This window comes from Echinops telfairi, unplaced genomic scaffold (assembly GCF_000313985.2).
Source record: "Echinops telfairi isolate 266 unplaced genomic scaffold, ASM31398v2 ScPeMD7_9;HRSCAF=40, whole genome shotgun sequence".
Taxonomy (NCBI): domain Eukaryota; kingdom Metazoa; phylum Chordata; class Mammalia; order Afrosoricida; family Tenrecidae; genus Echinops; species Echinops telfairi.
The window spans coordinates 44,975,231-45,002,133 of NW_022103906.1; the positions used below are offsets into that span (position 1 = coordinate 44,975,231).

The 26,903-nt window shown below is 39.0% G+C and overlaps 1 protein-coding gene across 1 annotated transcript in view; it reads right to left on the reverse strand.

Moving 5' to 3' along the window:
- Positions 1 to 26,903, reverse strand: part of TNKS (tankyrase) — a 209,828-nt gene that overhangs the window by 21,293 nt on the left and 161,632 nt on the right. The window contains exons 14-21 of the mRNA XM_004696189.3: positions 25,480 to 25,625; positions 22,075 to 22,240; positions 20,113 to 20,332; positions 19,689 to 19,798; positions 10,719 to 10,907; positions 7,005 to 7,242; positions 5,830 to 5,912; positions 1,233 to 1,353 (exon numbers count right to left, since the gene is read on the reverse strand). Of these exons, the coding sequence (XP_004696246.1) occupies positions 1,233 to 1,353; positions 5,830 to 5,912; positions 7,005 to 7,242; positions 10,719 to 10,907; positions 19,689 to 19,798; positions 20,113 to 20,332; positions 22,075 to 22,240; positions 25,480 to 25,625 (1,273 nt within the window). The remainder of the gene's footprint in view (positions 1 to 1,232; positions 1,354 to 5,829; positions 5,913 to 7,004; positions 7,243 to 10,718; positions 10,908 to 19,688; positions 19,799 to 20,112; positions 20,333 to 22,074; positions 22,241 to 25,479; positions 25,626 to 26,903) is intronic.

Here is a 26,903-nt window from a genome sequence, read left to right on the forward strand (position 1 = left end):
TTTCCTTAGTTCTACAGACTGACCCAGTTAAAGTCAATTAACATGGCCCTTTCAGCCAGAAACCCTTCAGAGATATGATCTTGGATTTCCTATACCTGTGGTTACAGTTCCATTTTGGAGGACATTATCTGCTAAGGAAAAGAAACAGGATGAGATAAGACCTGACTTTAATAGCGGGTGTAAACGGGGCCACTCTCTGTTTGGTGGTTACCTTGGTCACCTTTACATGCAATGCGTGTAAATAATGATATGCTACAGCTGAGAGCAGAAATGGTGCTTCTTGAGTGGCGTGGCGTGGGGAAAAGCCTGGCTGATTCAGATGAGTAGGCGTCAGTGCCCACTGGAAACTTCCTGACAGAGACCCCAGGTCATATGTACATAAAAAAATATACAGTCTAAGGGTAGCGAATAGATTATTATATTTGAGTGAAGGGTTATTTGTTAATTTGATTGCGTCATGTAAACTCCCACCAAATGACCTTTCCCAGCACTGGTCTGGTAAGAAGACGGGAAACTGACAAGATGCGCCTGTGAGTAATTGTGAACAGGATTCCCTGCAATGCTATCCTGCTTTGTATAAAATTAGTCCTCTCAATAGCAGGGGTGGCGGGGTAGGGGTGCTCTGGTGTGTATGTGCATGTGCAATCTCATCCACTGGCAAGAGCCAGGAGTGCACTGTGTCCTCTGAACCCAGCATTTGGTTAGCAGCTGCCTGACCTTTGAATTTTGGACTGACCAGCACCCATCACATGTGACATTTCCTCAAACTTTTAAGACTTTCTATGGGAAACTGCAGGGATTTCACAGAACCTAGAAACATGATGGAATATACTCAAGGGCGAAGTGAAGGGAAAATAGAGCAAACCAGTATCTTGGAAGAGTTGGCTCTTGGGGACAACTCCTTGCAACCAGTTTGGTATCCATTCTTACAGGAGAAACGATTACCCCACAGTTCCTTTTCTCTTCCTTTGCTTTCCTACCGTGAACGTGCTTCCAGCACAGTGAAATGATAAGCAGGGAGGCATGCAGAGGAGAATGGTAAGAGCCTTGTGGGAAATATTATGAATATAAAGTGTGTGGGGAGAGTGACACTCAGATTTCTGGATTGAGCCACTGGATGGAGATTGATGCCAACTAAGTGCACGGGCGCTGGGGTTACACTGCTCGAGTTTAAAGGCCAGCCCCGACTCTTAACTTTCACTGCTCGTTCCTGAGCAAGGTGAATAGTTTACCTTGTTGTCCACCTAGCAGTCTTTCCACACCTTTGATTAATTTGTGGCGGTGTCCATATGCATTGATGCCTATTTCTTTTAACTCCTCATGACCCATATCAGCCAACACATCTAGTGTGATCTGAAAGATGAAATTGCATTACTTGTTAAATCTGCAATAGTACCGCAAGTGATAAGAGCTCTCCGATTTGCTTACAAGGGCTATGATTCTCTTTGAATTAAGAAAATTATTTCCTTCATAAACACAAACTCCCGATCTTCTTCATTTTTCAATAATTTCATCAGCTTTTTGCTCACTTGAATTATTCTTTATTTTGTTTTTAGATAATGAAGAATTGAAAAAGGAGAAACAATGCTATATAAATGTAAAATTATTATTGCTACATTTCCCATTTATTTTGGAGCATTTAATGCTACTTGCCTTAAGCTGTAAGAAGAAACCACCGTACTTAACAACAAGAAAGCTCAGTGCCAGGAGGCAGTAGAGATGAAAGGGAAAGGCAAGTGAGAGGTACTTAACACCATGAAGAAGAATGAGTAAAAGGGATAGTTTCAGGCAAGCAGAAGAGCTTCTGGGTAATAAGCAATATTCACAGCAGTGTGATTTCAGTTAGATTACAGACTATTTCAGAGAAACGATATTAAAAATTCAAATTTGGGGAAGAAAAATGAATCATTTTTAAACGATGTAATAATTCTCAAATTTTACAATCACTGTTGCCTAACATACACCCTACTTTTGCACAAAATTTAATTCTTGTTTATTCATGCCTGGAAATGAGATGATTCGTTTGCTGCCACTGACTCAAAATTATCTTCCAAGGACTAATGTGCCTGGGACTCTACCACCACCCAGTGGCAGAGTTCTGAACATGGAATTCTCTGGCCCAGAGCTGGTCAGAAATCTGAACACCAGAGTCCTTAAGGTTCACCTTTCATTTCTCTCTCCAACTCAAACTAAGTATTTTGCTCTACCTCTATACTTGCATATAACATTAAAAAAACTCAGAGCGCAGACTTTTATTTTATGAAGTATCATACAATAAGTCTGATCCTCTCAGTGTAAGAATCCAATCATCACTCACTCTTTGGAAATAATTTACTATATTACTTCTAAGTTGTCATTTAAGAAATAATTGCTCCATTACACAAAACGGGTAATTCATGCCCAATCACCGAAGGAAGTGTTTAGCAGCACTTTAAGAAAAGAACAATTCTAAAATGCGCCTCTTCGCCACAGAATTACTTGCACAATGGCAGACACCTTTACATTTTCAGCTGGAGCAAAGACTCCAAGAAGTAGGGTTCATGCTGACAGTGAAAAAGGATTTGAAGTGCCAGCTGATGACAATCCGAATGTGCAGCTTTCAGTATGGAATGAAACTCAATGTAAAAAAGCCCAAATCCTCACCACTAGAACAGAAGACAACAAATTCAGAAAAAGAGAAAAGATTGAAGTTGTTAAGGAGTTAATTTTACTTGCATCTCCTGGAGCCCTTGTGGTGTTGGGGGTACAAATTGGGCTGCTAACCGTATGGTCAGCAGTTCGAATCTACCAGCCAGCCCCTCGGGAGAAAGACACGGCTTTCTACTCCGGTAAAGAGTTACAGTTTCAGAAACCCACAGGGGCATTTCTATCCTGTCCTATGCGGTCGTTGTTGTTCACACAGACTCGCTGGCAGTGAGTTTGGTTTTCGTACCTACTTGTATAGATAACAATGCTCAAGGAAGCAGGAGCCAAGAAATCAAAGATGTATTGCATCAGACAAATCTGTAGAAGACGGCGTTTAAGCGTTGAAGAGCGCTTTAAATACAGCACTTTGTGGACAAGGGCATGCTTGATTCAAGCCATGCTAGTTTCAATGGTCATCAAATTAGATAATCTGGGTGGGTCTTAAGTCACTGTGTGTACTTCCTCATATGAAACACAGCGGAGAAGGCCGTGTAAACAAGGAACCCTAAACTAGGGCGAGGTGGCCACAAACTAAGGAAGCGGCGACACCAGAAACTGAAGACACAGACTCGTGTAGCAATCACTGTGTGTGAGGCTTGCGGACCTCCAGAACTTGTGAGAGAGTAAATCTCTAAGGCACCAAATCTTGTGGCAATTTGTTATGCAGCCCAAGGAAACTAACACATATGCAGAATACAGATTTGCCATTCTATGCAAATAGGGTTAATCAGACAGAAGCATTTCTACAGCAACTTTGTGAGTGTGTATGAGGGCGGGTGTTTAAGAACAGTAGATTTTGACACATTATAAATTAAAATAATATGAAGGTCTCTAAAGACCTTTCCCAGACTAAATTTGTATGTATATTAATGACAGCCCATTTAAATCAAAGAACTTATTATCATTCAATATTGGCATGCTAGCCACGATAATAAAGCCAGACAGTAATAAGTTAAAAAAGTATTGCCCTGTATTAAAAAAAGGGCAAGCATAAGATCCTAATTCACAGATGTCCTACGAATGAATTTATACTCAAACTTTAAGATGTAGCCCAAAATAGGTCTATTTGAGTATAAGGTCAAAATTTGTTTGTTTATTTTATTTAGTATTTTTTTTATCACCGTATTTTTAAAAATCATTTTATTGGGGCTCATACAATTTCATCACAATACATAGATCAATTGTGTAAAGCACACATACATTTGTTGTCCTCATCATTCTCAAAATTCGCTTTCCTCTTGGGTTCCTAGAATTAGCTCATTTTTCTTTTTTCCCGCCCCCCTCCCTTCCCGCTCCTCCATCCCTCATGAACCCGTAATAATTTATAAATTATTATTATATCTTATCTTACACTGTCCGGTGTCTCCCTTCACCCACCCTTCTGTTGCCCATCCCCCAGAGAGGAGGTTATATGTAGATCCTTGTGATCAATTCCCCCTTTCTACCCACCCCTTCCCCTCCCAGTATCGCCACTGTCACCACTGGTCCTGAGGAGTTCATCTGTCCTAGATTCCCCGCGTTTCCAGTTCCCATCTGTACCGCTGTGCATCCTCTGGTCTAACCAGGTTTGAAAGGTAGAATTGGGGTCATGGTAGTTGGGGGGAAGAAGCATTTAAGAACTAGAGGAAGGTTGTGGGTTTCATTATTGCTAGACTGAACCCTAAGTAACTCATCTCCTCCCCACTACCCTTCTGCAAGGTATGTCCAGTTGTCTACAGATGGGCATTGGGTCCCCATCATGCGCCACCCTCATTCACAATATGACACCCCCCACTCCACCCACCCCCGCCTTTGGTGTTTGAAGCCTGGTCCCTTCAGTCCTTCATGATCACACATGTTGGTGTGCTGCTTCCATGTGGGATTTGTTGCTTCTGGGCCAGATGGCCGCTTGTTTACTTTCAAGCCTTTAAGTCCCCAGACGCTATAGGTCTCGATAGCCGGGCACCATCAGCCTTCTTTGCCACACTTACTTATGCACACATTCGTCTTCAGCGTTTATGTGGGGAAGGTGGTCACACAATGATGGTTTTTGTTCTTTGGGGTCTGCCACCTGATCCCTTCAACACCTCGTGTTCACACAGGCTTGTGTGCTTCTTCTCTGTGGGCTTTGTTGTTTCTGAGCTAGATGGCCGCTTGTTTGCCTACAAGCCTTTAAGACCCCAGACGCTATATCTTTTGATAGCCAGGCACCATCAGCTTTCTTCAACACATTTGCTTATGCACATGTCTGTCTTCAGCGATCATGTCGGGAAGGTAGGTATCATGAAATGACCGTTTAGCTAAGCAAGGTGCTCTTGTATTAAGGGAATGCGCATGAGGAGGCCCAATGTCCACCTGCCACCCTATTACTAAACCTATAAATATTTGCACCTAGGTCCATTTCCCCCATAATCTTAAATATATTTACATATGTACATGTCTCTATTTAGGCTTTTTCTGGTTAAACATTATTTTATACTAAAACTAGACAACAGAAATTTAATAAAGGGACACTTTTTAAAAGGTATAACAGAAAAGTGGGTGAACGGAGACGTCGGACAGGGCAAGATATGACAAAATAACAATTTATAAACTATTAACCCCTCATAAGGGAGTGGGGAGAGGGGAAAAATGAGGACCTAACGCCGGGGGTTAAGTGGTGAGAAAATGTTTTGAGAATGATGAGGGCAATGAATGTACAAATGCGCTTTACACAATTGATGTGTGTATGGATTGTGATAAGAGTTGTATGAGTCCCTAATAAAATGATTTTTTTTAAAGGTATAATTATCTAAGTATTACTTTGCTTTCCAACTTAATTTCTTCATGAAATTTTTGTAAAGTAGTAACTATAAAAATTTCTCATTGATTTTAAGTGATAGAATGACATGCATAAATGGCAACACTTTCTTGAAACATAACCAAATAAGGTGGTTTTCTGGTATATGGTTTTAAGTTTAAAAACCTATAGAGTAAGAATACTTCTTACACAGAAAAAAAAAGATATCTATGTGTAAGACATGTGTAAGAAGTATAAGATATTAAGTCCACTCATTTATAAATTGTGAAGGGTTTCAAATGGCTGTTAAGAAACAAAAAGAAACGTGGCAATTAGTAATTTATAATATTTAATTTAAAAGACTTAAATACATACAAAGAGTTTACCTGTTCAGTTTCAAAGATATCCCGAAGGTGTTCAAGGCCAAGACTTTTTAAGAATTGACTGATATTCATGTCAAGACCTACAACTAAAACAGAAAATATTTAAGTTTCTCAGGAAGAATTTGATTGAACTCAAGAACGTTGCAGTATCTATTTAAAGGCATGGCTCTCTGAAACCTTTGAGTATGTAAATGATTTTACACAGCATAAAATAATCCAGAATATATTTAAATACCTCAAGGTAAATCTGAGTTTGGTGGAGGAATTAAATGTCAGATAACTTGACAAGCTTCTATGATAATTAAGAACCTTCACTGAATAGATAGGATGCTTTTAAGTGAGGTATTAAGTCCTGACCAAAAAAAGGTGAATTTATTTCATTAAAACGTATATATAAGGGGTAAAATTAAAAATATATAGATATAAAATCATAGAAACCTCTATTAAACAGCAATATCAAATGTAAACCTATTGTTTCTTGACATACCCACCATCAAGGTTCACACGTTTATAAAGACAGTGTTTCCATCTCTGTCTCATAATTCTATGCTCTTCAATTTACACCATGCCCAAATAGCACCCTTGGCGACTCATCAAATCATGTTCCTTGACATATCCTTTGAGTTTTGGGAACAAAAAGAAGTCTGAAGGGGCAAGGCTGTGGGATACAGGGTGAATAGGATAAGGTTTCCCAATGACATCCTTACAGGACAGCCCTGGCTGTGTCTCAGCACAACTCGCCATAGCATTTTCTCATCAATACAGTCTTCAATTTTCTTAAAATTCCTTCCTAAAAAGACTCTATGATCTTCCTGTGTCCTTCAAGAAAATTGATCAAGACTGCCACTTTGGCATCCCAAAAGGCAGTTGGTCACCACACCTTCTGAGCTGACCTTTCTGCCTTGAATTGCTGTGGTCCAGCAGATTCCTTGAGAATTCATCATTTTGATTGTAAAGCCACCCACCCTTCTTTTTTTTAAGACACCCTAATGAGACTAAGACAAATATATTACTGAATGAACTTGTCTGCAGCCATCCATCAATGGCAGAGACAAGTTTAAACAAGTATTGTTTGGGATAAACTCATGTATGTATGTATAACCTGGAATCTTAGTAGCAATACTTTTTGACATAGTTGTATACAAACATACATACAAAGTTTCACAGGGTACACTTACCTTCTCCTTCCTTCCTTTCTGCACCTGCTGCACCATCCCCTGTGTTGGATGCTCCTCCTACTGCTAATTCCGCTAAAGGACCAGTAAGGTTATCTATACTGCTAGCAGCAGAGAGGCAGGAGGGGGTGGATGCTGGTGAGATCAGAGAGGCACTCACTACAGTAGCCTGAGGTTTAAAACAGGTAGGTAAGGCCTCTGGAGGCATGGCATCTATCAGCAAAGCTCTAATATCGTCAGCCTAAAACAAACAAACACATTTGTTAAAAGTTAAGTTTTCCATTAAGGCTCATATACTTCGTACATGTTTTAATTATGAGTGCCTGTTATTCCATATTGATCTACTTGTTCAATTCATAGCTCCCAGGAGTCTGAATCATTTCAGAAGGTAGACCTGGAGAAACTAAACTCATTTTTTCACTATTTCGTGATAACAATAACAAGTTTCAGAAAGTTGATTCTCACTCTTTAGCAGGTATTCCCACATCATTATATGCTTTGTTTATATTTTAAAAATTGTATTGGAGTTTGTTCAGTAATTTCATGCACATTTAATACTTTAATGTGCAATTAAAATCTGGCGAAGTTTTACGTGTATGGCACTTTACTTTGACTAGTGTATTCATTAACTTTACAGCATATAAGTACTGGGAGTAACTGCAAGTACAGTGCGTGGGAGAACCCAGCAATTCCTTTGTTTCTCAACACGCATGCCACTCTTCCCATTAGAAGGGGGCATGGGTTTGTCCTGCCTTGAATCTGGGTTGCCCTGGAGTGGCTTGGACCACCAAATGTATTGGAAGTGATCTTCCAAGGCTTTTGAGCCAGGCATTGCCAAGTGAGGGCGGGTAGCTCCGACTGTCTCCCTTTGTAGCCTCACCGTAGTATAAAGAAGCTGGGGCTAGATTAGAGTGATTAGAAAGGCCCCGCAGGAAGTTCATAGCTTTTCCGCCTAAGCTGAGCTCCCACTTACAGGCAGCTGCACAAAGAGTAGAACTCCCTATTGGAACTCAAGTCAGCCTACAGATTATAAGAAATAACTGTTTTATGATTTAGGGATGGTTTGCTGTGCTGTAGTACAGAAGTAAAATAAAAACCCGTGCTGAAAGTGAGCTGCTGCTATAACAAACAATGTGTTTGTTACAAGAAATGTGTCTTTGGCTAGGTGCGTACCGGGTGGCACGGTGACCACTGAGGGTGGAGACTGGAAGGCAACTGCTACAGAGGCTAGAGGAAGGGGAACCTACTGGTGTCAAAGGTGTGGCAGCACCGTCACCTGTAGGATCAAGGAAAAAGAAAATGTACTGACTGCCTTTGTAGATTTGGAAGAATGTTGTTAAATGTGTCACTGGCTTGCTTTATCTGCCCATAACAACATATAGAAAGAGAAAAATGAATTAAGAGGTTGTTCAGTTCCTTTTGAGAAAATACTGTCTCCCAAGACTTGCTAATTTGGAAAATAAAATAATAATTATCCTTATTTATCTTTCCCAAACTCTCTACTAGCAAATGTTTCTAAAAACAACCAAGAGCGTCGGGGTCAAGACCCAATCGAGGGTGCTGCCAGTAAACATGGCTTCCAAAACGCTTCACAAGATCTTGAAGGGGATGGGCTTGTGAACTTTCTCTGCTAGATGGGTGTGCTTTTAAGAATTTCAGGGCATTGTTCCACAGCATCTGCTTTCCAATCCAATGGCGAGAAGGACCTGTCTCTAAGAGACTTGTCTTGTGGCTTCGTGAGATGGAAGCATATGTAACTTGACACATGGGACACCCCTTTTGTACAAAGCAGTTTGGACTAAAAAGGATAGACGTCAATCAAAATGAAAACAGGTCTCAGAATTTCCAGATTTTTAGACGGGACGCAGGCTCAAAATCTTGCCCATCAATTTGGGCCATTGCTTATGGAAAGAGAAAGGTGGCACAGAGTGAAGAAAAACATCCAGAAAGCCAAACCGCTTACTCAAAGACCATCCCTGACTCCCAAACACGACAGCCTTGGGGAGGGCTTTGATTTTGGAATTGCTATGGCTCAGCGCTAGCTATCTCCATCTCAGTACTTGTCCTGTTGAAACGGCCTACGGTGGTTTTCCTGAACCTGTCTCAGCACTGTTGTTCTCTCTCTCTTTGTAGATAGCTTGTCTTTCAGTGACAGGATTTCTCATTGAGAGGAGCGACATTTGAGTAACTCCAACTGAAGAACTGCAACAAGGTACCTCCATCTCCATCTAGTGTTCAGGCAGATGCTGGACTTTGAACCTGACGCTGTAAACGGATTAATTTGGGATCTTGGGAAGGAGAGGCCAATGTGTTTTGAATGAAAGCAATTTGTTTAACAGAGGGTGAACTGTGTTAAAGACAGATGGCCATGAAATCTTTTTTTTTTTTTTTTAATTTCAAACACAGATCTTAACTCTAGGTTGACCGGGTGACTTATTTAGCCACCGGGCTCTGCTGAGAATGCTGGCATGCTAGTTCGAGGCTCAGCTCAATGGCCCCAACCAGGGAACTCCATTCCAGCAGGATTCCTTAAAGATGAGCCACCACGTGGGGATACAATGTGGCATCCGACCCTTCTAGCTATCTCTGCAAAGGTTCCAAGGAGAAAGCTACCTTGGCTGTTCCTGCCCTGCTCCCATGGCATGCCACTAGTTGAGTACAACTACGTGGGTAGAACCAGTCTAAGGAATTATTAAACAATGTACAGGATTATGAGAAATAACGAATCATTATTATTTTAAGCCTAAGTGTTTTTAAATAGTTATTGAGCAATAGATGAATCAAAGAAACTTAGAAAAAAATGTATTTATAACTTAAAAATTACTGTGACTTTTTTTTAGATTTTTAGAACGTTCAAGAAAGATGGTGCCATATCTAATTATCCAGTAAAGCAACATGTAATCACAATGATTCTATAATCAATCGACTTTTTCTTCCTAACAAAAATAAAAGGAGCCCTTATGCTGAGACACTGTATATTAAGCATTGAGTTAATTTTTGCAAGAGTTAAAATTTCAAGATCAGCAATTTAAACCTACCAGCCACTCTCCAGAAGAGGAGTAGGCTTCTGTAAAGATGCAGTCGTGGAAACCCTGAGAGTTGCTATGTATGAGTTGGAATCAACTCAAAGCCAGTGGATTTGGTTTTGAATTTTAAAGAAAACAGTCCCCAGAAGTGACTCTCTCTCGGACTAACTCATGCTATTATGAACCAGTGACTCCATGTACGCAGAGCGGAACGACTCCAAAGTTGTCAGGCTGTGCCCTTTCAGGAGCACACTGCCAGGCCTGTTCTCCAAGGCACCTCTGGGTGGGTTCAAACTGCCAATCTTTCAGTTTGTAGTCAAGCACCTAATTGTCTGTACCATAATCTTATAGGCACAGGCCAATGATTATGAACATCAGCAGTTGTGCTTAGATTCAATAGAAATAATATTTTATTAAATATACACAAGATACTCTAGTATGTGTCTGATTCATATTTTCAACAGTCGTGTACCACAAAATGAAGTGAGCCTACTAAGTCTGCCTTCATAGCATTTTAAATTACAGTTTAGAATATCTAATTGAACAGTGACCTTAACATTTTTCAAAAGGAAAGCAATTTTTATTTAGGTGAATAACACGCTACTGAAGATGAATCTGTTAATTCCAAGACTTTAGGGTCATCTTTAACAGGGCCATCAATAATATTGAGCACTTTGAAATGAGGACTTACTGTTGCCAGATCTAAAGGTGTTTGACCTTCCTGGTTTTTCATAGTTGGATCGGCCCCATGTGCGAGGAGTAGGGCACATAACTGTGTCCTTCCCTTTTGGGCTGCTTCGTGAAGAGGTGTAAAGGCCCACTTATCGGTGGCATTTACACACGTGTTGTATTTTATCAGTAATGCTGCTATGTCCACATGCTGAAGGAAAACAAAAGGGTGAAATCTGGTAAGAAGGAGATCTTCTGAAAAGCCTACTATGTGTCCTTGCTTTTACTGAACGTTTCACTATGTGGTCTCATCACTTAGAAGTTTCTTTTACAAAAATAAAAAATCTTTCTCGCTTTGTTTTGATTTCCATCTTGTTTTTGCCACCTCTAAAATCTAAATTCCAGGATTATTCTTTAAGCCTGTAATTTTTCATGTTAAAAAACAAACCTTTAATTCAGCCTTCTAACATACTTTAAAAGTATCTATTTAACCATTTCAAAAGTAACGTCAGTAAGATGAAACTAGTACACGATCTCCACCTTATGTCAATGGTCTAATTTGTCTACCCAACTTCAAATGAGCATTTTATACCCACGCGATCTCTTCCTCCCAACTTTCTTGTAACTCACTACAATCTGATTTCACCTCCTCCATTTACAGAAGTACTTCCTCAGAGACTCTCATTCTTCGCATATCCCAAAGAGGCTGCTATATCTAAAATGATTTAGGGGTGGGGGAAATACCAGCAGCAGACACACAAGCTAATAATCTGAATATAAGATGATGACATTCTGAATTATGATGCTTATTGAAGAAAGGAAAGGAAGAGCTAAAGTCGAAAAATCTTGAAGAAAAAGAATATTGGGTTTAGGAGGCAAATTAACTACAGAGGAAGAAATATAATCAATGATTAATTTTTGTTCCCTTCCCTCTGGTTTAAAAGCGGAAAAGAAAGGTATAACCACTAGCAACCGAGTAGTGAAAATGTAGGTGACAGTCAAAAGTGGAAGCAGCTGAGGTATTTGAATTGTTGCTTTGAAGTGATGCTATATCAGAGCTATGCTTCTCGGTGAGCAGCTGACACCGAGAGCTGGAGCACAGACCATGGGGCATCATGTATTCACTCATGTATGCATCCTACCTATTCACGCACCAACCACACGTTTCCTGGAAGACTCCTAAGAGCATGGCACCCGGGGGAGAGAAGCCAGGAGGGATTAGAATAAAAAATAGAATAACGGGCTAATAGTTGTAGCTATGTGATAAATGCAGTTATTAGGGAAAGGGGGCAAAAGACCACACTGGCACTGAATGAATTCTTCCTACTCACAGTGACACTATATAGGGTTTCCTGCACTCTTTGGGGACAGTCATCCTTCTACGGAGGGGCTGGTAGGTTTGACTGAACTGTCCAACAGTTACCTGAAGCAGTGAAGTACAGAGAGTTAAGTTCAATGTTTTAGGGCAGGAGAGGGAAAGAAGAGCTCTCAGAGGGGACAAAAGGGGCAGTGAGAACCGTCGAAGAACTATAAAGAGACAGGAATTTGGAAGCCCGTGTAGGATAAAGTTCAAAAGAGAACAAGTTCTCTCATATAACACAATAAAGCTACATAGCGAATGCTTTCTGCTTCTTCCCAAAAGTTCTCATTAACAGAAGCTAAAGACAATCACACAGAGGCAATGATGATCAACAATAAAGCTGTTAAAAGATATTTTTTAAAAGTATGTTATTTTGATAAACACGTTTAATGGTGTTAGATGAGTGACCACTGAAGTATTTCTGAAGCCTGCTTCAACTCCGTATGCTCCTGTTTTGTAACGGGCACACTGGAGTCCTTCGTGGATCCCTCTCCTACCAGAATTTGGCCGTTTCTGATCGCTAACTGTGAAGCATCTTATTCGTGAGAATATACTTTTAATTCAAGCAGTTATTCCACTACGATGAATGGAGTTTAAAATCTGACTTTTCTGAGAACGGGAAGAGGTGAAAAGGAAAAGGATGGTGAAAACCAAGATCCCAAGATGAGTTTAACAGAAACTGAAACTCACTGCCACCAATTCAATTCTAACGTGTAGCTGCCCGATGGGATGAGTAGAACGGCTCCCATGGGTTTCTGAGACTAACTCTTTAGGGGAATAGAGGCTCACTTTATGTCCAGGGAGTGACTGGTGGGTTTGTGGTTAGCAGCCATAAGTGTAATCCACTATGCTGACTTAATGGCACCTAATAACAGCAACAAAAAATTACACGTACTCTATATACCCGAGTATAAGCCGACCCGAATATCAGCCAAGGCACCTACTTTAACAAAAACGGCATTAAAAATGTGCTGAAGAACTCGGCTTATACACAAATATATATGGTATATGTATGCATATGTATATTATATGAGGGGTACCCCTCCCCCCCAAATGAAAAAAAGCTTCGCTGGGCGGAGCTCATTTTTCCCTCCAGATGAACATCCTAGTAACTTGCTGAGTTAGTGCACCCAGTGGTGTCACTTGGGAAGGTTCTCTCAGGTCACAGTGAACTTTTTCGTAAAAGCAGTTTCACTAGAACCTGGTTTTCTTGTGATGGTTGATTTAAGAGAACAGTGTGTGGCTATGAAATTTTGTTTCCTGCTCAGGAAAATGCCACAGACACTGTTGAACACAGTTACAAGGACAGAGCTATGGGAAAAACTCCAGTGTACGAATGGTTTTCTCATTTCAAAAAAGGTGAAATATCGATTGATGACAAACCTCATTCTGGCCGTCTGTCCCTTCCCTAATGGAGGAAAATGTTGACTTGTAGTGCATTTGGAGTTCAATCCACCAGGTCAATCAAGCTTTCCATTGAGAGGTTCTGAAAAGACTGTGTTAACAGTGGGACAAAAAGGCCTAATGCTTTGCGACCACAACAACGCATCTATCTACGTAAAGGAGAATGCTTTGAGGGTGATGAGGCTGCTTTGTAAAGAACATCTAAATACTGGGCTTTGAGAGGGGTGGGGGCGGGGGAGTTTCGGGGTAATTGGGGACCACCTCGTGTGTGTATGCATATGCATATCCATAGGTATATGATAAACTGTATATATGTCTCATATGCATTACATGCTTGTTATATGTGCTGATAAACATCTAAATGAACAAATATTCAGAAAGGAGGATATTAAAGTGCCATAAAGTCAGATCCAACCCACAGAGAACTAATGCATAGCACAAGGAAACACTGCCAGGTCCTGTGCCGTCCTCACAATGGTCCCTACCCTGGGGCCCACGGTTATAGCCACTGTGTAACCAACCGCCTGAGGGCTTTCCTTTCTCACTGCCCATCTACTTTACCACACATGATGTCCTCTTGGACAGAGACGTTATATATGCAAATACATAACAATATACACGAGGAGTACAGAACTACTCACAATTCTTCAGAACACAATTTGTAAGTCTTTTAAAGAACACTACACCCCTGGTGCAAAAATAGTAAGTGGAATTTATGGGTGACAAATGCATACAATAAGTTGCAGCTTTGTTCTACACAAGATATAAAAGTAAATTATCAAGGCAGAAGTTCTAGAAAAGGAACTAAACTGTTGAAATGTTTCCAGGAGAAAATGCCAGTGTAATATTGTTTCAGAATCCAGTTGCAACAGAAAACAATTTAAAAGACAAATACAATATAAATGATTAGGAAGGGCCTAATCATTTAGTGTAGCAAGGGAGGAAAGTGTAAGTGTGTGTGTGTGTGTGTGTGTGATGTGGTTGGGCAATAGAATCATCTGCCTGTAGACAGACAGGGCTTATTACAAGGATGACAGGAAATCCTCAAATGCAAGAAGGGCTTCAAAATCCTGTGAGAAATAGAATCAAAAGATAGCAGAATTTTTACACGAACTTTTTAAAGGCCCCTCATATATGTGAGAGAAATCACTTAAAAAATGCATTCATTGAGATATAAATCTGAATAGCCATTGATTTACTTGTATGGGAAATCAAAAATGTACACGCTTTATGATAAATACATATCACTTGTATTTATGGAGTAACAAATGTGAAATACAATGTTAACTTTTACCTAAGTTTCTTAAATAATGAATGTCTCTTCATTACTGACTTGGTGGAAAGCCCTTTTGTTGAAATGATGTTTGCACAGCCCAGAGATACCCAGGAGGAAAACTTAGCAAAGCAATCTGGGATGTGGGGAGGGGAGTGTGTAGGGTTGGCAGTGTGGGAAGAGAGTGAATGATGCACCCAAGAATAATCAACTGCTTAAGTAGAGAACTTTTGTAATTTCAGAGATATTATTTTATTTGTAGACTAGTAGTCATCATGTTCTATTAAGTCTTCATATTGTAAGTATTTATACTAATATACTGCTGGTGAAACAGGTAGGTTATTTCTAAGGTTGTAAGAGTGACTTGCAGCACTTAACATGACGGACTCAGCCTCTGTGTGGCCTGTGGGAGGCAGTTACTTAGTAATAATAGTAGTGGGAATTTTCTTGCATTCTTACAGTGCCCGTAGGTTTAGAAAGCACTTTGCATGAGCAATGTCTCACTGAATCACTGTAATCAACCTGTAAAGAAGGTCTTAGCAGCCACGTTTTTCAAATGAGAAAACTGAAGATTACCAAGGTCAAGCTACTTGCAACATGTTACTGAGTAACTGAGTAGAAAGGTAAAATCTAGAGCCCAGAGGTTCCCATTTTAAGTTCAAGTCTTTGCATCACGTCACAGATGCCTGCATGATCTTGCTAGACACAAGAGTCATTGTCTTGGTTAGTTAAAAGTGGTAGAGGGATGTCAGGGAATAGCCATTTAAGTAAGGATTACTGGATAACACTCTTCCTAAAGTATAAATAGCTTTACTTGTTAGCAAAGAAGCCTCTATTGTAGATGAAGTATCACAAAAATCTATCCTACAAAGCGATTCTCTGAGGTCAAGGGTAATATACACATGCTGCCATCAGACCAGGGACAGGATCACTGTGATGAATTTAATATAATCAACAGCTTGTCACTCCGATGGAGAAATATGTGCCAGAGTACCACAATTTCATTAAAATATCCAGCCATGGCATAAGTCTAGTATGTGGAAAAACATGTAGTCTCATGGCTAACATATATGTGGTTTAGTCCCTTCATTGAGATTGAGATAAATATGATTCGATTCAGTAATTGATAATAGATCATATGGTCTACAAATTATATTATGTGAAATTATTTTGTAGACCAGAGCTTCTCAAGGAAGAGGCTAATCTTACCAATTCCCAGCTGAGAACCACTGTGTGTCATGAATGCTTGTACTGAGGTGAGGAGGCTGTGTATGTGAAAGCGTGGAAACAGAAGCAGAAAAAGGTCAAGATGCTGCCAAAGTAAAAGTTTCTGTAAATAACAGTACATAGTAATTAACTTACAGCTAAGAGTTTTAGAAATGATACACTTAATAAATGAAGGATTTTTAGAGTGACTCAAACAATCCACCCACACAATGAAGTAAAAATACCTGCTACCAACACATTACCTCGCTCATTTGCATTCTTCAACAGACAGACGGTACGAACCAGACTGAGCAAAATCTCTAACAAATATGCCATCTAACTGCCGGTTTACTCGCACTTCAGTAACATACCTTCAACTACAAAAAGCTAGGCAGTGGGATTTGAGAATGAGCAGAATAATATGAAAAGGAGATAGTAAAACAAATGTTCATTCTTTCTGCCACTTGGAGTAGAGCAGGGGCCAAGGTCAGTGGTGTAGTAAATTTACCAAAACGAACTAGTGGCTTTCTGCTCAGGAGACTGACTGGATCATACCACCTATTTAGTTAATGGGACAGTAGCATGGAGGGAATAAGGAATACAACAAGCATATTATATTACTATTTAGTCACAAGAGAACCACTTGCGACTATTGCCCCCACACTGGTTACCAAATGGCACAGAGAATAGTAAGTAACATCAACACTTCTCCAAGCAGAATAATTGAGATTAGAAAATAAAAATTGTATACATTAATTTTTGCTTTATCCTCTAACAGCACTATGAAGATTATAAAAGGAAAAGACTACCTTGACCGGACTTTTCTACATCCACAGTGCCTGGGCTATGTTAAATAAACACACAGTTCCATCTCGTACATAGAGTAGACAGGACAACACAAGCTTCATTAGATAGGTCAAGAAATGTAATTCAACTGGTGACAGAGACTTCTACTCATTAGATTTAAACAGAAAGTAAAAGACTGATTTAAATTCTTCTGTTCTTAGCAGGCTTTATCAAATCCTCACTGAAGCTTCACCAAAAAGATGAAGTGGAATACAATATGGAAAGAAAGATCGTGATAAGAAGTACTGAAAATTAATCCCTAAGTGGTACATGCATGTATACCAGATTAACAGCAAATATTTCAGCAAATTCTTAGAAGGATCATGCTTCAGTAGAAATATTTGCTGTACAGTGAAACTGAGATTCTTACAGAAAGAGAGGCCAAGAGAAAACTCGCACAATTTTAATAATTACTCATTCATTTTTGAAAGAACTTTTTGTGTATGGCAGCTTGCAAAAAGAAGTCATTGCCATCGAGTCAAGGCCGACTCAGATAACCTACAGGACAGGGCAGAACTAACCTGATGGGTTTCGGGACTGACCGTAAGCATTTAGGGGAGTAGAAAACCCCGTTTTTCTCTCGCAGAGCAGCTGGTGGCTTCAAACCACTGACCCTGCCAAATCGGAACCACTATGCCACCAACCCTCTTAAAAAAGCTTTCATTACTAATATGTTTATTAAGTATAATGACTTTTAATTAAGGTGTATCACACTTGGAAGTATACTCTGTTTTCATGTTTGTCCAACTCAAAGCAGTGTTATTTCTTCTCTTTTAAAAAGCGTATTCCTGCTCAAATTTGTCCTCTCCCTGAAAGCCTGGTCTTACAGAGGGGCTGGAGCAGATGAGGATATTCTCACTATAAAGACCATGGGAAAAGATAGCACAAATAGAGAATTGTGATATCCAGGTGAAGTTTCACTTTTATTTATAGTTTGTCAGTCTTTTGCAAATCTAGAAACTGTCTTCAACAGTGAGACCAAAGGTGAGCATGCCTGGCATATACAATCTGGCATCTGTGGGATTTCACAGTTAAATAACGATTACATCGATGGGCAACCACATGCACATGTATTTTATTTCTACTGCAGTGATTCATCAAGCTGATGACTGACATGCTGCTTTGAAAGAAACTCTGGGCTTTCACTGTGGGGTCTTAGCAAGTCCATCTTGATAAAATCATATATATTGATAGTTGACTCACGCATCTTTAAGATGTCAGCGATAAACCCAAGAAACCCCAATTTCTATACTTCAAAGAGAATTTCTTGGCTTTTATAGTTCGTAAAGTCTACTTGAAATCTATTAAGAATTATTCTATCAACGAATATTAACTGAATACCCATTACCTACCTATTATTGTGCTAGACACCATGAAGAGACAAAAAGGTAAAAAAGTGGATTCTTGGCCAAAAGATATATATGCTAAATGGAAGGCAAGATAAAACTCTCAACAAAAGATTAAAATGATGATAAGTAACACTACTGGCTAGACATCTACTCACTACACATGTAGTATGAAAGGGTACCCACCCCCAAAAAAAAAACTGGAAAAAAGCTCCACCGGGAGGAGCTTTCTTAATACACACCCCCCCCACCCCCCCATCCCCGCTAGAGGAACATCCAGCAACTCATTCTGAGTTAGTGCACCCAGTGGCGTCGCCTAGGAAGGTTGTCTCTGGTCAGTTATTATTTTGTAAAAGCAGTTTTCCTTAAACCTCATTTTTTGTAATGGCTGATTTAATAGAACAGCGTGCGACTGTGAGATTTTGTTTCCTGCTTGGGAAAAATGCCGCAAAAAATGTTGTGATGTTGAACACAGCTTACAAGGACAGTGCTATGGGAAAAACTCCAGCATAGGAGTGGTTTTCGCGTTTCAAAAAAGATGAAAGGTCAATTGATGACAAATCTAGTTCTGGACACCTGCCTAGTTCCCAGATGAAAATGTTGACATAATTCATGCACTTGTGCTTGAAGCTCAACAATGGACCATAGAAGAGTTAGGGAGGTTATCTAGACTATCCTGGAACTCAGTTCAGTGAATTTTAACGGAAGATTTGGGAATGAGAAGGGTTTCTGCCCCTGGTTCTGACTGAACAGGAAAAAGAGCATCTAGTGGAAAGATGCCATGCTTTGAAAGAACAGCTCCTAAGCGACCTAGACTCTTGTTCCCAAGGCCATTAGTGGTGATGACACATGGTGCTATTGCTAACACCCTGAAAGCAAACATCAATCAAGCCACTGGGAGATGCCTTCCTCACCTTACCCCAACAAAAGTTAGTGAAGTGAAATCAAAGATCAAGACGATGCTCATTTGTTTTTTGATGTGAGGGTAAATAGTGCATTTGGAGTTTGTTCCACCAGCTCAGACTGTTAACCAAGCTTTCTATTGAGAAGTTCTGAAAAGATAGCGTTAAGTGTGTGACCAAAAAAGGGCCTGACTTGTGACAGATAGGGGACTGGTTTTGCCACCATGACAATACACCTGCTCATGTAGCCATCTCAGTGGATCAGTTTTGGAGAACAAACAACATGCCTCTCATGCCCCATGCACCTCACTCCCCTGACTTCACTCTGTGTAACTTCTTTTTGTTTCCATGAATTCAGGGGGACATGAAAGGACACCAATTTGAAAAAGTAGAAGGGGTAAAGCAAAAAACAAGGGAGGAGCCGTTAGCCATCCAAACAGATGAGTCTGAAAAATGTTTCCAAAAATGGAATCACCGATTTGACAAATGTATTAAGTGTAATGAAGAATACCTAAAACACAATAAAGTTGTTTTGTAAAAAAATTTAAACATATAGCAGTGAAACAAAAATTCCAGGTTGTTGGGGTTCCCCCTCATATACATTTAGCATGGTAGTATATGCCAGTGAGGTTTTCCATGACCTTAGCATGCTTACCCCATAGGATGCGGCATTATGAAGAGGTATTAAACCACCTTTGTCTTGGGCATTAACATCCGCTCCATGCTCGAGGAGGTATTCAGCCACTTCCAGGTTATTGTAGCCTGCTATTAGAGTAAAACAGGGCAAAATGTCAGCTTAAAAGAAAGAGAGCAAAAAAACAAAAAGGCATCCATATAATAAATAAATGAATGAATCGATGAACTGCAAAATTTTAAGGTTGGAATACATGTTGCTGCAAAAGCGTAGTAGTGTCACATAATGAAGAGTTTCTACATTAAGAAATCACATACAATTTTACCAAATGTACTTTACTAACTAGTACTCTTTCTGCTCATTATTTTTTTCAACTTTCAGTAGACTGTAGGGATTCAAGGAAAAAAAAAAAGAGAGAGAGACTTGGAAGTCCTGTGATGCTTACCTGCGAGGTGCAGAGGGGTTGAGTTTCTGCCCTGCGTATCTCTGCAGTTGATATTCTCGGGGGTACAAAGTTTCTGCACTCTTGCCAGGCAGCCCTTCTTGGCAGCATCTAGCAAGGCTGCATCCCCTCTCAGTAAGTCTTGAATATCTGTGTCTCCCTCTTTTACCAAATCTAAAGGTGTATTTCCATCTCTGTTCTTTTTGGTTGGATCCGCTCCATGCTACAAAGAAGAAAGATCAAATGGGGTTTATGTTTTCTGTAGTATGCTGCTTCAGCTTTTTTTGGTTTTATTGTTTTGTTTCATTTTGATTCATTCTATCTATGCTTACCCAAAGAAAGATACCTATTGTTTAAAACTTTGAACATTCCTACTTAGGAATTCTTTACGTAGAAAGAGATTGCACAAGTTTTGTAACGACTGTGCAACCAAAGTGCCAAGACCAATGGTGATGGTGAAGGTGGAGGATGCTCCCTGCCCTTCACTTTTTATATAACATACTGCACACTGCATTTGGAAACGCTTTTCCTTTGAAGAACGGTCTCTACGTTAACTTTGACCAGGTTTTAGTTCTATACAGATAGTCAGGGATTATAACAAAACAGAGAAGGCGAGAGAATGAGAAACAGAGAAGTAGAAAACACACTGGTGGGAAAATCACTTAATTCTTAAAGTAAAATGCATAAGGGAAAGAGCTTGGCACTGTTTTTAATATTTTCACTAAAATCTAATTCATCCCTCATAAAATCAAGTGCAAATGGATTACAAAGAACTTGATTTAATAATTTAACCACCTATACTTAGGAAATAAATATAGTTTTACCAACTGCCATCCCTCATAATGATCTTAGAGGATAAAGCAATCTGTATGGGAGCAAAAAGCCTCATATTTCTCTTGTGGAATAATTAGTGGGTTAGAATTACTGACTTTATGGTTAGCAGCCCAATGCTTTAATTGTGCTGCACAGTTAACATTTTTTATTATGGGCCTGACAAAGGATGCTGTTGGCACACTATGGAAATTAGGACTGAACCAATGACCTGAGACCTATTTCTTACTAACCATCGGCAATAAAAACAGATGTCAAATATGGTGTTACTCTCAAGACTCGAAACGTATTTGATACAATCAATCAATGAAAAAGGAATAAAAATTTTATTCATACTTAACCAGAAAAGAGAGAAAACTTCAGAAATACATTCCTGATGATTTTTCAATCCATTAACTTAAAAAGAACCCAGAATTATCAATTTCATACAAACACCAGTTTTTACTATTTCACATGTGTACGTATATATATATTGATATAATTTTGTTTAGAGACTAGGTTCCCAAATTTTTGGCCTACCCCTTTGCACGAAAATAAAATAAAAGAAAAATCAATCAGTGTCCCCCTGGCAATGAAAACCTTTTGAAAATAGTCCATAATCTAGAATAAAGTGTAGGTATCTGCTTTTGCAGCCTCCTGAATAGTTCCAGTGCCCCACTGAGGCCACTACGCCCTCTTTGGGTAACAATGGTTTAAAAAAATCTTTTATTTTAATGAAAGTCTGATAGTAAGCTAAGTTCCTATATGACTAATGTTTAAAACTGAGGAATCAGTAAGTTAATATATAAATAAATAAAGAGCCAATAGGAAAACTCACATTTTATTTTAAAATTCCTTTTTTGCTTGCATAATTTTTTTCCTCCTGATATTAATACTGAGTTTTAGAAGTAAGGCAAACTACTTCAACTCTTTTCAAAGCCTACCTTAAAGTCTGACCTGGCCAGAAAGGCACTTCCGGCCTTTCTTAAAGCTACGTTAGTATCATGATAACAACTTAAACATCCCCCTCAGGTGGAGAATGGAAGAGCTTTCTACAACATTTTAACAGGCTAACAAGTACTTTGATTTAATGTTAAGTTGTAACCGACAATTATATTGATTACTTTGTATTTTATAATTTTAAAAATTACATACTTTTAAAAGGAGTTTGCATATTTCATATTTTCCTTTAGCTGCTGCTTCATGTAGTGGGGTAAATTTCCATAAGTCTGCTACGTTGACAGATGCGCCATGCCTTACTAAAAGCTCAGCTACTTCATAGTGTCCATATGAACAGGCATTATGAAGAGGTACCAAGCCACTAAGCAAAAGAAAATTATTTTAAAGTCATATAACAAATGCTTTATGTTAAAACAACTCCTAGAGTAAAAATAATACAATTCTCTATTTTCTATTAATACAATTCTTCTATTCCCTTTGGGTTTTTAAGATATTAGTCTTTCATTTCCTAATAAGGATTATTAATTAATTTCTTAGGGATGAAAATATATTCCACAGTCATCCTTTCTAGGTTGCAACACATATAAAAATGTACTCAAAAAGAATAAAGTACCATCACAATACAGTTTTTTCTCGTGGTTATACGAGGGGTATCCCCCCCAAAGCTATGTATTTACTTTTTTTTTTTTTTTTTAACAAAACAACCATATCACCTTCAAAGTACTCTCCATTACACTGAATCCATTTGTCAAATCTGTGATTCCATTCTTGGAGGCATTTTTCAAACTCATCTGTTTGGATGATTGACAGCACCTGCCTCGTTTTTTCCTTCACCTCTTAATTGCTGCCTTTCATGTCCCTCTCCATTCTCGGACACAATTAAGAAGTCTCACTGAGTGAGGTCAGGTGAGTAAGGTGCATGGGGCAAGAGAGGCATGCTGTTATGCCAGAGACTGGTGCACAAAGATAGCTGCATGAGCAGGTGCATTATCATGGTGGAAAAATCAGTCTCCAGTCTGCTATAAATCAGGCCTTTTTTTGTCATGCTATCTTTCAGAACCGGTAAATCAGGTTCTCAACCTGTGGGTCACGACCCCTTTGGGGGTTGAATGACCCTTTCACAGGGGTCACCCAATTCGTAACAGTAACAAATTACAGTTGTGAAGTAGCAACAAAAATAATTTTATGGTTGTGGGTAACCCACAACATGAGGAACTGTATTAAAGGGTCGTCGCATTAGGAAGGTTGAGAACCACTGGTCTAAATAGAAAGCTTGATTACCAGTCTGACTTGGTGGAATGAACTCCAAAGGCACTACGAGTCTAACATTTTTGTTCATTCAAGAAGTTGACAAGCATCCAGAATGAGGTTTGTCATAAATCGACATTTCACCTTTCTTGAAATGAGAAAACCACTTATACACCGGAGTTTTCCCATAGCGTTGTCCTTTAAAGCTGTGTTCAACATCACACCACTTTCTGTGGCATTTTTCCTAAGCAGGAAACAAAATTTCACAGCTGCACGCTGTTCTCATAAATTTGCCATCACAAAAAAACAAGGTTCGAGTGAAAATGCTTTTACAAAATAATTCATTGTGACCAGAGAGAACCTTCCCAGGAGATGCCACTGGGTGCTTTAACTCAGTGAGTTGCTGGATGCTCAACTAGGGGGAAAAATGCATACTATGAAATTCTGCTTCGCCCAGCCCAATTCCGGGGTTTGGGGTGGCTTTTTTGGGTACCCCCGCATATAAATAGTAACAGTATCAAGTGATTAGGTTAATAATCAACCAAAAATATTATTTCATCAATTCTCAATTTTCTTCCATCTCAGTTGGGTTTTTCTTATTATTTTTTTATTTTTTAAATCATTTTATTGGGGGCTCTTGTAGCTCTTACGGTGTTTTTCTAATTAATGTACTCAACAAGAGAAACAGCGCTGTCAATTCTAAACTCTTGTCAGGTAAGAGACACGCTAACTACCCCAACTGATGAACAAACTATTCTGAGATTAGTCTATGTTCTAGTTGAAACACAGTTGGCATTCCAAAGGATCAAAAAGATGCATCCACATACAAGGGGATTATCAAAAGGAAGTGAATTATGCTATACTTCAGACATGTCAAAAATAAGATCAAATTTCCTTTTATTCGCGGGATTAAGAAACCCAATGCTTCTGCGGCAGTTCTTATTCATAGCACCTTGCATAGGCTTTCTAGCGCTGTAAATCTTTCTGGGATCAGATAGCCGCATCTTTCTCCCTTGAAGTAGTTGATGGGCTTGAACTGCTGACTTAGCAGTTAGCAATTCAATGCTTACCTGACAGTGCCATCAGGGCTTCTTATTTGGAGAGATCTGTGTCTTAAAATAAAATGTTTCGGGGGGAAAAATATTTTGATGCTAAATATGCTAAGTGCCAAAAGAGGCAATGGGAAATAAATGTCATTATCCAATACTTTATTTCTATCTATATGTCTGTCTTTGGCTAACTGTAACTGAAGTTGAATGGCTTTAATTCAACAGTAGTTTGCCATGTAATGGTATAGAAAGTTTCTGGTTTACTTGTATTTTGAGACAATATGAATTTAACTCAAAATTTACAGAATACTCAAAATTTACAAAATACAGACTATTTAGTTCAGTTAAAATTCCTTTCTCAGATTTTAAAATAGTTTCAACAGTCCCTTTAAGCGTTGTCTCAATAAAGTCACATGATTAAAAACATGGAAATAAAATATAAGAATCAGTAAAAGTAATGTTTGTATTACACTCATGATTTGGGGTTAGATGGCTTTTAAAACAATATATACCGTATCTACTTGAGTATAAGCCAACCAGAATATCTGCCGAGACACCTAATTTTACCAAAAACTGCATAAAAATGTGCTGAAAACTCAGCTTGTACTTGAGTATATATGGTATTTTTAATAGCAAAAAAAGAGGATGCTGTGAACTATAAAGACACATTCATGTAATACCATAAAATCTTTTATACAAGCATTAAAAGAGTGAGATGTACTAAGCACTGACCTACAAAGACATTCGGCATAGACTATTATTGTTAGCTGCTGCGGACTCAATTTTGGTGAACACATGAGTGCAGGGTAGATTTGCTTCATGGGGTTTTTGGGTCTGGCAGATTCAGAAATACATTTCTGCACCTGCCTTCTAACTTTGCATCACCAGCCTTCCAGCTAATCATCAGGCACTCAACCATTTGCACCACCCAGTGACTCCTCAAGATTTACATGGTACTTACTGGATGGAAAAAGCAAACTGCAAATCAGATGGCACAGAATGACACTGTCATGTGTGGGGTGAAAAAAACCTCCACTACCCTCAGAAACGGAATACACACTGTTATAAGCACTTAACAAAATCTGGAATTATATACAAAATTTTAATACAGTAATTGATCTCTGGAGTCTGGCTGTTAGTAATTTTCACTTTCACTATTGTTCAAGTTTCTACAGTGCTGCTTTTTTTTTAGTACGTTATATTTTTTAATGGGGAGAAGGGTCTAAGACTTCAAAACTATTTACAAAAAAATAAGAAAAATATGACAACAAGAAACGCCAAAGAACTATGTTTTAACACATACCCTTTGTCTTTGGCATGGACATCGGCCCCATGGTGCAGAAGGTACTCCACAACAGACACCCGGTTGTAGCCAGCAGCAAAGTGCAAGGGTGTAGAATGCCGGCCCTCCAAGTCTCTGCAGTTCACATTTTGAGGGCTGCAAAGTTGCTTTTATAGCACACACACACACACACACACCAAAAAAGCATTAATATTTATTCATAGATTTTGCAATAAAAATATTACAGCATCTGGATAAACGAATGTTCTAATGAATATTTATTTTAAAAGACTAGCTAATACAAATGATGTTTAAAAATCAGTACTATGTTTGGCTTAACAGTGATAACAAATATTATTCCTGCTTAATCTTTTTTTGAAAAAAACATTTCGAAGCCAACATCCTAGTCAAACAGAAAAATCCCTGAGCATTTTCAAGGTCAAAGATGCTTCCCTTTTTTCTAATGAAGGCCTCTGATTGCCTTGATACTGCTTGTCCCAGAACGTCTGCTTGTATTGTCTACCATTTTCTTAGCCACCTTTTGCTCCAATGAGACTGCAGAACTAACCCACTGCTTTCCTATCATTGGATAGAGCACGCAGGCAGGCTCTCTGAAACGGATTTTAAGTATTTGGACCACTTACCTTGCCCTTTGTTCCACTGCAGCAGAGTAATCAACAGTAATTGATTTGTTGGGGAAAATTTGTCTAACCCTACAAGTCAAATTGATTCTAATCACACCCTAGTTTGGGGTATTTCCTTCTAATGTTTGTTCCCCTTATGAACCTTCAAGTTTCTGCCTCCTTCTTTCCCTCTGATTGGACCATTTCTGCACCATTAAAATCAAGCTCAACTACGTTTTCATAACAAAAAGCAAAACAAAGAATAATTGGCTGCGTGCATCACTGCTGGTGATAGGTGGGCTGTTTAACAATAACAGTTGAATAATTTGCAATTTATATAAAATGTCACATTCTTTAGGGAGAAAATTATCTGTCTTTGAAGCTGATCACTACTCTCCTACAGATATCCAGTCCTTTCTCCTGAGAGCTGCTGGCGGTTTTGAAATGCTGACTGTGTGAATCGTAGGCCAACATGTACCCAATATACCACCAGGGCTCCTAAATGGGTCAAAGGGAAATTACATTTTATCACATATCAAATAAGATACTACATTTTAGCCTAACAATATCTACACTAATCATATCTACGATGCGCTACGTCTGCTAACAAGGCTATTCACATCCCTCAATTATGGTCCAAGGCAATTCACTGGAGGCTTAATTTCTGTATAGACCATACCAATGGATTTTGGGCCTCCACTGTCATCCATTGCCTTCTGCAAACCAGGTGTTCACAATTTAAGCTTTGATACCATTCTCTCCTTTGGATGACTTGAGTCACTTTACTTATAAGCTTAAAAAGAAGTTGGTGAGTAAAGGTTA